Source organism: Mytilus edulis, chromosome 10 (genome assembly GCF_963676685.1).
Source record: "Mytilus edulis chromosome 10, xbMytEdul2.2, whole genome shotgun sequence".
Taxonomy (NCBI): domain Eukaryota; kingdom Metazoa; phylum Mollusca; class Bivalvia; order Mytilida; family Mytilidae; genus Mytilus; species Mytilus edulis.
The window spans coordinates 45,513,046-45,524,461 of NC_092353.1; the positions used below are offsets into that span (position 1 = coordinate 45,513,046).

General features: G+C 33.4%; 1 protein-coding gene across 1 annotated transcript; it reads left to right on the top strand.

Moving 5' to 3' along the window:
- The first annotated feature begins 2,545 nt into the window (after positions 1-2,545).
- Positions 2,546-3,993, top strand: LOC139492444 (uncharacterized). The gene is made up of 2 exons (XM_071280630.1): positions 2,546-2,629; positions 3,164-3,993. Exons 1-2 carry the CDS (start codon positions 2,614-2,616, stop codon positions 3,862-3,864), a joined length of 717 nt encoding a protein of 238 aa, XP_071136731.1. The 5' UTR covers positions 2,546-2,613; the 3' UTR covers positions 3,865-3,993.
- Positions 3,994-11,416: the final 7,423 nt, after the last annotated feature.

Here is an 11,416-nt window from a genome sequence, read left to right on the forward strand (position 1 = left end):
TTTGTACAAAATACTAGTATAATAATTATTTACTTACGACATGGTGATTGCTCTGGTGTCCCTTTTTTATTGGATAATTTAGAAAAATGACGGCAATTTTTTGTGCATGGGACATATAATTTGTATCATCTAGATCTTTTTTTCTCAAAATTCCGTCTTTTTAAAGAACAAACCGACATTACATCATCGACCAATTATGTCGTGCTTGTTCTAGACAGACTTTTTTAAAATTATATCGTTTGGTGGAATTTTTTATATGGTTTTTAAAATATTCCGAATTTCCCAAAACTTAAAGTGTAACGCGGGACAAGGAAATAATATTAAAAAATGAAGGTTTAATTGATTTTCACTTAATGAAAAAAGTCTGTTACGTATACAAAATTGCAATATTCTGAAAGTATAATTTGAAAGCTTAAAAATGATATATAACACTTTAGGAGATCACTTTTAATGTTTATTTATTAATGACTTGAATGTGTCTTGTCCGCGATTTCACGAAAATAACACCAGTATCGTGCGACGTTTTGACATTACCACCAGTAAAACACCGAAACATTCAAATTTATGTTTTATGTCCCCAATTGTCAACTGAAACGTCTGAAACCCCATAGAAGACACAATTGTGTGCACAATACGTGCAGATCTAGCTTCAGATCTGCTCTCTTTAGCTAGATCTGGCCTTGAAGTCATAAAACTTTCGAGTCAGTTTTTTGTACTCATACTCCAAAATCAACCAATCAAAATGCTGAATTTCATGTTTCGAGCATGATTTTTGTTTTCCAAGCACTAAGCAAAGTTTTATGACTTCGACCTCTGCTCTCGCTAAACGTCAAGAACGTCCAGTTTTATAACAGCCAGTATTGATAACTATACTACGACGTATACCCATATAGATACGCACATATATAACAGGAATAGAAGTACTGTGACAAAACACATGTACAGTTGAAGGGAGACAAGCGATGAACAAAATTAAATATGATGTCATTTTCGAAAATATATTATGTCTCCAAAAATTCGGATTAAGAAAAAGTGGTTCGATACTGAGGTACACAGATCCATATTCTATCCTTCCTATTTCAATCGATACAATTTGTTTTTGAATTTTATCGCTTTAGACTGATCTGATTAATTAATCATGAAAGCGAAGAATAATGTGTCTTGGTCGTTTTTAGAACATGTTTATTTAACTGAAATTACTTCAAACCTTTAAATTTGCATTCACAACACTCATGATCAATCGATATAATATCATCAGGTTATGTAGTCTCATGATCGCTCGATATAATATCAGATGATCGATCGATATAATATCATCACGTTATGTAGTCTCATAATATCATCAGGTTATGTAGTCTCATGATCGATCGATATAATATCACATTATGTAGTCTCATGATCGATCGATATAATATCAACAGGTTATGTAGTCTCATGATCGATCGATATAATATCATCAGGTTATGTAGTCTCATGATTGATCGATATAATATCATCAGGTTATGTAGTCTCATGATCGATTGATACGGTGCTTTTTGTCCGCTATTTGCTTTTTGTCCGCTTTTGCTTTTTGTCCGATTATTTTGCTTTTTGTCCGACACTTTTGCTTTTTGTCCGTTGCTTTTTGTCCGTTTCGCTTTTTGTCCGATAATTTCGCTTTTTGTCAGAAACTTTTGCTTTTTGTCCGTTGCTTTTTGTCCGTTTTGCTTTTTGTCCGATAATTTTGCTTTTTGTCCGACACTTTTGCTTTTTGTCCGTTGCTTTTTGTCCGTTTTGCTTTTTTAGCTCACCTGGACCAGAGGGTAAAGTGAGCTTTTTTCATCACTTGGCATCCGTCGTCGTCGATAACTTTCAGAAAATCAGAAACTAATGGCAACATTAAAGCAAATATGGCCACAATCATCCTTAGGGTATGTAGTTTCAAAAAGGTATCCGTTGACCCCGCCCAAAAATCAAGATGGCCGCCTTGTCTATAAATAGAACATTGTGGTAAAATGTAGATTTTAGCTTATATCTCTGTTACAAAAGCATTTAGTTCTGGGATAAAAATATTCATCAAGTCATAATCCATATGCCCGAGATTTTTTAGTTACATTGGACAACGCGTTTTGGGGTTGCTGCCCCTGATAATTTAATTTTAAGGTAAATTAGCATTTTTTAGTTTTAATTTGAGGGAAGTTTTATTTTAAAGTCGTTATAACGAGTAAGCTTACTTGTTATAACGACTAAACAACCAACACAGCTAACTTGCTTTAACGACTTAACTAACTCGCTTAAGAATTTGCTCATACTTTGCCAAAACGTAGTATCTATAGATATATGTTGAAAAATATAATAAAAAATGATATAGGTCACCGCGCATTTTCTCAAGCTACAGGACGTGACAAAATGACACATTTTGTATGGATTATACAGAAAAAAACACCATATTGTGATTAGAAACTAGACAAAATGATAGAATTGTTAAATACTTAAGGGAAAGGAAGATAGCTTTCAGACAATGCCTTGAGAATATCAAAAGAAAAGATAGGGTCACCGTACAGCAATATAAGAATACAACGGGATGAACTAACAAAAAATCACAAGGAAGATACAAATACTGCAGTTGGAAAAATGTACGAGGTGAAAGGTAGGTACAAAATAATTTTGACATTTAGTTACATTTGTAATCACTCTGAAGCAATCACTCAGTGTATAAATACTAAAAAAGTTTTAAAAAATCCACCAAGGGATTGATTAAAACACTATGGCAAAAGATTAAAGTAAATAAGGCCGTCCATAAAACAAAACAAAAGTAAATAAGGCCGTCCATAAAACAAAACAAAAATAAATATTGATCAATTTGAACTCAGGTACTGTGCTCCAGTTTATGGTGATACATTTGTACATGTACATGGACACGTTCTTATAAACAAATACAAATTCAATATGGTAGTAATGAAAACACATTCAAAATGATATTAATAACATCAAAACATGAGCAAAGATTTCTGTTATCTTAATTTGATTTATTTCATTGTGGTTTGAAGGTACACACTACATAGAGTAATACATGTATTTAAATATGAAAAAGGAAGATGTGGTATAATAGCCAATGAGATAACTCTTCAAGCATTTAACTGTAATTTTGATTCCTTATTGACCAGTTTCCTTTATTTTTCAGATGATGCTAAGTGTCCAGTAAAGAGCTTCATCAAGTACACAACCAAACTCAACACAAACTGTGAATATTTCTTTCAAAGGCCAAAAACCACCATAAATGATGACTCTGTTTGGTATGATGCAGCACCATTAGGACATAACACCCTAGGTGCTATGATGCCGGCAATATGTGAAAAGGCCGGTCTCGGGAAAAGATATACTAACCATTCACTTCGTGCAACAACTGTCCATGTTTTGGATGAGGCTGATTTTGCTGGAAGGCATATTATGTCAGTAACGGGTCACAAAAGTGAAAATTCTTTAAAAACATATACCGGGTTTACATCAGACCGTGCACTACATAATATGTCAAACGTAATTAGTGAAAGTCTTCGGACAGATGCTACATCTACAACTTCTACTGCTGCAGTTCCTGATCGTAATGTTGAAGATATGTTCCAAATTGAGAATGACAGTGACATTATTGACTTCATGCTTTTGTCTGATTCGCAAATGAATAATTTATGCCAAGACATTACTAGTACTAACTCTTCGCATGGACCGGTGGCTGCTTGTGAACAGCAACAAGTAAATGTTAACAAAACAGCAACATATTCAAGCTATCCATGTATAAACAATTTTGGAAATGGATACCCAAATTATCCTGTCATTACAAACAATTATGGGAATATCAATATCAACTACAATATCATTCCAAAGTAAACTGTCTATAGACATTTTTATTGTTACATTGTGTAAAAGAACCTGTGATTACTTCAAAAAACATCTTAATACCTGTTTTCAAGTCTGTTCTCTAATTTTTGCAAAATTAAATTTGTGTTGGTATTAAAAGATTTCTTTTGATTATTATTCTTACAAAAAAAAGGATATTTCAGGGAGATAACTTAACAATAACTATGAATAAATCATACAAATATCCAATAAATTGCAAAAAAAAACCAAACAAATTAACATGCACATACATATACATGTATATTGAGGAATATCAAGGACAATACACTCTTTATTTTCTGTATTATTGAATAAAACAATCATTGTCTTTTGTTTCGGTAAATGTGTGGTTTTATTGACTTTTGAAAAAACTGATATTCACTTCGGCCGTTGGCCTCAGTGAATATCAGTTTTTTCAAAAGTCAATAAAACCACACATTTACCTCACCAAAAGACAATAATTGTATAATATTTATAAGTTATATTCTTATAAATTGGTTCTTTTAAATGAAAATTCACATTAAATATCTGCATTCCTGCATCAAATTTTGCTAGCTTGAAAGAAAATCTGGACCTTTGGTTCTCTGTTTTTTACAATCCAAGATGGATGAAGACACCCATACCACCTTAAACGACTTAACTAACTCGTTTAAACCACTTGACTAACTTGTTTACTTAAAAACTACTTATTGTAAATACACAAATTTTTATGTGATGTTTGATAATAATATAATGATTAAAATTGTTGCTATTAGATAATAAATAAAATTGAGAATGGAAATAGGGAATGAGTCAAAGCGACAACAACCCGACCATAGAGCAGACAAAAGCCGAAGGCCACCAATGGGTCTTCAATGTAGCGAGAAACTCTCGCACGCGGAGGCGTCCTTCAGCTGGCCCCTTAACAAATATGCATACTAGTTCAGTGATAATGGACGTCATACTAAACTCTGAATTATACAAAAGAAACTAAAATTAAAAAGCATACCAGACTAACAAAGGCCAGGGGCTCCTGACTTGAGACAGGCACAAAATTGCGGCAGGGTCAAACATGTTTTTTGAGATCTCAACCCTACCCCTATATCTCTAGCCAATGTAGAAAACAAACGCACAACAATACGCACAGTAAAACTCAGCTTAAGATGTCCGAGTCCGATGTCAGAATATGAAACAAAAGAAAATTAAAAAAAATGACAATAATACATAAATATTTAAAGACTACTAGCAGTGACTGACATGCCAGCCAACTGATTGAAAGATTGTCTTCATCATATGAATATCAGGCACAATCCCTTCTGTTTAGTGCTATACCATCATGAAACATATGAGAAGAACATAACCCATGTCATGCCAACAACTGCTTTAAGAATAAATGTGTTCAAATCCGATGAAAAAACCATTTTTGTGCTTTGTAAAGAATATTACCATAAAAGATTGGATGTGAAATACCTGAACGTATAAGATATCTGCATTTAAGAATTGAATGCTTCTTTTGCAACTTCATTGGGGTGTAAAAGCGTTGACCGAAGTACATTTTGTATGAAGCGCGGAAGCGCTTCATTCTAAAAATGTACAAACAGTCAACGCTTTTACAACCCTATGAAGTTACAAAAAGAAGCATTCAATACTTATAATTACATTTTTTTAGCTAGGATCATAAAAACACGATTTTTATCAAGTTTTTATTTAATTTACCTATGCACTTTGTTGTGGGACCTCGTGTCATCATGAATTATAAATTTTATTGTGTAATGAAATTGATTAAGGAATAACGCGAGATTGCAGTGTAGCCAATCAGAATAACGTATTATAATGAAACATACATCTAATGTAATTATGTTGAGTTATATTTACGAATTATTTCCTTGTACCGATGATAAAATTTAGTAAATGTTTTGACTAGTTGTGATATCGAAAACCCTGGTGAAATAATTTTTTCAGTAATACATAAATTTCTCTCGCTAAAATCTAATACGCTGTTACATACACGAGCGAATCGTACAAGTTGAGATATATAAACACCATAAGATGGTGACAAGGGAACTTCACCAATTAAAAATGGATAATTAACGATAGGAAATGAAAAATCATCTCTTTTATCATATTTGTTTGTATTAAGCTTCCCGTTAATGATATAGATATCAAGATCGAGGAAAAGATAGTGGTTATTGTTAGTATTAGCTTTATTTAAAATAAGTTCAACAGGATAAATTTCTTTAGTATACATACTGAAGTCGTCATTATTGAGAGCCAATAGATCATCCAAAAATTTAAGAGTATTGTTAAATTTTTGTATCAAATGTTGTTTCGATTGGTCTTTGCTGATTTTAGTCATAATTTGTAACTCATAACGCAATAAGTGGTGCACAGTTAGTTAACTTGACGATATCATACGGAATCTCAAAAGCGAACAAAAATGTTATCGAGTAAAAATGCAATCGCAAGTATAGTATCAAAGAATGTCCAATTGACATAGTTCTTTTGTTTGTTGCTACTAACAAGTGACCGAAAAGAGTTTGAACATATGTTTTGGCATTCTGACTTTTTAAATGCCCAATTAATTAGGGATGTGATTTTTTTTCTTAATAAGAATATGAGGCAAAGTGGTATATAGGGTAGAAAAATCATAACTTTGAACAGGTTCAAAATCACCAATATATGCATGCAATTTATCGAGTACTTCCAACGAGTTTTTGACACTCCAAAAGTAATTAATTCCACTGTTTTCAAAGGCCTTATTTGAACAATTTATTATCAGGGTTTTGATTGTACCAAGGGTACCTGTAAGTAGAATAGACAATTTAGTAGTGGAACAATGGCTTGAAGATGAAATAAATCTATACTTGTAAGGTGTTTTGTGTAGCTTCGGAAGCCAGTACATAGTTGGGACTTTCATTGTATTTGGTTCTGTTTGTAAAGATGTAGCTAAAAGTTTGTGTTTGTTACAGATGTCTTTTTCTGAAAATGAAGCCAGTTGAAATGTTGGTGAATTCGTGATTTCCTTTTTGCAGAACCTAAATGTAAAACTAACGTCAAACAATAATGATATTATTAGCAGCTATATCAGCCGGGACAAAAACATATTCCTTGGCTAGTTCATTTAGTGTAAGCATAGATTTCTGGCGAAAACATTTATAACGGCCGAATTTAGAGTTTTGTCTTGGTTAATAGAAGAAATGTTCATGATAAAACTGAAACGCATTCGGAAAAACGCACAAACGCATAAAGATGATTATGCAAGACAATAACTTATATCCAAAAAAAACCCAACAGGAATATATATGAGCTACCACCAATGAAGTTTGTAAAATACTATAGGTAATACTTAATGCTTTACGTATTGTTCTGTTTATCCTTTTTTTTTTGGTTATAAAGACTAAAATTGCACAAAAATAATGGAATTATCCTTTAACGAAAACATCTCTTGAAAAGCTATTCATTGATGGCTAAATGCTATTTATTTCTGAAATCTAAATTTTGCTTCGCTGTTCTGAGCAGAGGCGGATTTAGGGGGGAAGGAGGGGCAGGGAGCCCGCCCCCCTTTTTATGGGAAAAAATTGGTTGCTTAAATAGAATATCACTGAAGCATGACCGGAGCGGGCCCCCTCTTAGGCAGTCAACGGATCCGCCACTGCTGAGTGTTCAAGATGTTACATGCAGCTAAAATATTGGTGAAACAATTGCAAAAAAATACTGGTCTGTGTAAAATGTACGCAAAAGTAAATGAAAGAAAGCCGCTGGAAAGCACTCCTGCTCTCAGCTAAGCACAATTAAAAAATGACAGCTAACATGAAGTGAGTGCCAATAAAAGAGTGAGTCCAACACTTGCTTTTTCAAAACCAAAATCTATATTTAAAATGATAATCTATAAAAAAAAAAAAAAAAAAAAAAAAAAAAAAAAGGAATATGAAAATATACAATTCAAACAATAGATCGATATCAAACAAAAGTGTTTCATTGTCATTTTTCGGCTACAATGGGTATATGAAACATCCAATGTCGAATTATCAACATTGAGTCCTAACAAAGAATGTTTCTGTCATGTTGTGCAACGAAATCTCTACAGCACATGGTACATGTAGTGACACCACTAGATGTTTAATAGGATCCCGCGAAAAGTCTGACTTTGGTCCATGAAGGTCGCAAATTGTCTGTGTGACAATCGCTGACGGCTTTTGGTACACATAATATATTTTATTTTGTTGGTTAACAGATATTCTTTTTTTTTTACGCCGGACAGCCATTAAAACATCAACAAGGAAAGGTTGCCATGCTCTTTGTTAATTTCCATTAAACTGATATAGCCCCAAAGGTTTTACCATGAACACCAATGGATACTCGTGTCAATTTGAAAGCCATGCGGAGTCAGTATCGGAGATGTTTAAGACAAATGCATCGATCCTGCTGGGCGTTTGTTGCTTTATATCTCCCTTGACACGGCCTATCATTATAAGGTCCCTTTTGAGGATTTGTGGATTATTTGGTATACTGTAGAGGGTAATTATACAGTCTATAAGCAATTGCATCCTTGGAAAAGCCTCCTTAAATTACGCCCCAAATTGTTTGTCATTAGTTGTTAGAAAGACCTGTCATATAGTCTGCTGTTTATTGAAGTGTTTTTACAATAAGGTTGTGACATTTATGACAAAAGCTAAACTTTACATGTCGAAAGTAAAAGCAAGAAAAAAAGTCATACTTGAGTTAGAAAACGTTCGAACTCGAATTACGTCCGTTCAAATAACCCTGTCCTTCACATCTGTTCCAAAAATCTATCAAGCGAAAAGTATTCGACATTAGTCTTAACAGTCATTTTTAACCAACTATGCATAGTTCTAATAATAATAATAAACTAGAGGCTCTAAATAGCCTTTGTGATCACCTGGGTCTATGTGCATATTTATGGCACGCGGGAACCACATTAATGAGATAATCACAGATTATCGGCGACAATGATAGATTATCGGTCGACCATTATAGATGTACGGCGTAAAGTATACTTTACGGTTGTAAATGCATTTACGAAATTATCGTCGAGAATCTATCATTATCTAACATAAATGCATTAACGATCGACAATCTATGATAGATCAAAGCGAGAACAACATTATTTGATAAGAACAGTTTAACGGCGATTCGTAAATACATTTACGCCCTGTTTTCAGTGCAATTCATATGTACCCAACCTTCTACTTGTGATATTGAACCTTGTGGTACAATTTCAGAGCAATCACAATACTTGTACACAAGTTATTGTCCTGAAACTAGAAAAATGCTTGTTTTGGGCCCCTAATTCCTAAACGGTTGGGACCATCACCCACCAAAAACAATCCCAACCTTCCTTTTGTGGTATTGAACCTTCCATACACATAAACTAAAGTTATTGTTCGGAAACCAAATGTCTTCGGACACAATACGACCCCAATTTTTTTTTTGCGGTCGTATACAAATGACTATAGCACAATATCACAATGGCGGGATGTATAAGTACCGATCAACGCCAAAAGATTATTACTAAAATTGACTACACTTTATATTTCCATCAACTGCAAAGGACTGCATATTTATTTATAGCAGCTCAAAAACAGGGTCCAGAGAGGGATGGCAGACATGAGATCCATTAAAACTGAGGGAAAATAGAAACGAAAAAAGTACATATAAATAAGAAGATGTTGTATGAGTGCCAATGAGACAACCCTCCATCCAAGTCACAATGTATAAAAAGTTAACAATTATAGGTCAGAGTACGGTCTTCAACAAGTAGCCTTGGCTCCAACGAACAGCAAACAAAAGGGCCCCAAAATGACCAGTGTAAAACAATTCAAACAGGAAAACCAACGGTTTAATCTATATATATATAAACGAGAAACGAAAAATACCTATGAACCACACCAACGCACGACAACCACTGAACAACAAGCTCCTGATTATCTATAACATCTCAGAAAACTTCACTCAATATATTATAAAACAAATGTTTTACAGATGATTGGTATGTAATCTTAAAATTTACCCAAATTATGTTTTAATAAAATAACGTGTTTCTCGGACAATGTACCTCATGCATGTTAAAGAACGGGTATTGGAAAGTTTCAACTGCAAGATTAAACACACTTGGATAGTTCTCTCATCGGCAATCGTACCTCATCTCTTACTATACATTTTGGATAAATGAAATTTTAAGACTGCAATTTTTTGTTTTTTTGTTTGTGTTTGTTTGTGTGTGAGTGTGTGTGTAAAGGGGGGGAGATATCATGCTTATACAAAGCATGAATTGCAAATAAGTGTGATTTTGTTATACCCTTTCTTTTCTGAATCTGAGAAACATTTAACAAAATTGCAACATAATACAACTCCGGATTTCCATTTTAAATCGAATGTGAAAATATGTCAGCTGTGCAAACGTTCTAAATTTTGAAACACCTGCGATGTACATTTACCAAGGACAAGCATATGATACCGGTGTCGTGATTAATTATACGTAAACATAATATCATTTTACAGCATTAACAATACAATATATTTATAGTTTTCTTTAAATGGGCAAAAATATATAAATCACCATAAACCTTAAAAATGTCAAATCATGAACTTTCTTATTATGTTACATTTGTAAGTGCATTGCTAGGGTAGTTGCAATTATTATCCATTGTGAAAGGAAAGATATGCGATCTGTCGTGCAAAATGCAAGACAGTTTTAATTGAATTGTCCTCTTGTTTCAAATCATTTTATGATATACTATACTCTATAAGCTATTAAGTTGTGAAACTCCTTTCTTTCGTCCTGTTTTTGGATGTTAAGTACCTGAACGTATAAGATGTCTGCATGTTGATTTATATTTACATATGATGTCCTTGTATCTATGATGAAATTTAGTAAATGTTTTGACTAGTTTGTGATATCGAAAACCCTTATTAGGAATGGATTGAGAAACAGACAGGAAGATGGACGGATACATTTACCAAAAAAATAATACCCTTCTATTGGAGCATACAACTTAGCCTCACAAGATGTTATAATTGTTTGGACAAGCAAGATTAAAGCACTTGAACTAAAAATTGAAAACCACATTGCGTCACTAGACCCAGCCCCTACTATCGAAAGTAGAAAAAAGTTGACCGCCACTCAAAAATCGATTTTACAATCGGCAAGCATTTCCGTTTTTAATTCAAGTTATCGAATTTATGACTCGTGTTTTAATTCACTTGGTCGAGGTAAACTATCATTATCGAAACAATTCACATTATCGACCGTTAATGCATTATCAAAAAAGTAACCATCATTATCTGAGCGCGAGTCACATTAATTAGATTATCTATGATGGTCGAACGTAAAGTATACTTTACGCTGACTATCTATAATGATCGACCGATAAACTATCATTATCCCCGATAAACTGTGATTATCTATTAATGTGGTTTCCGCGTTCCATACATATTCAACAAAGGACACTCTCCAACATTGTACACAAAAATATAATTCATGACAAAATATGTTTTGTTGATCTTGTATTGCTGAGCATGTGCTGTTTAGATTCCTTCTATC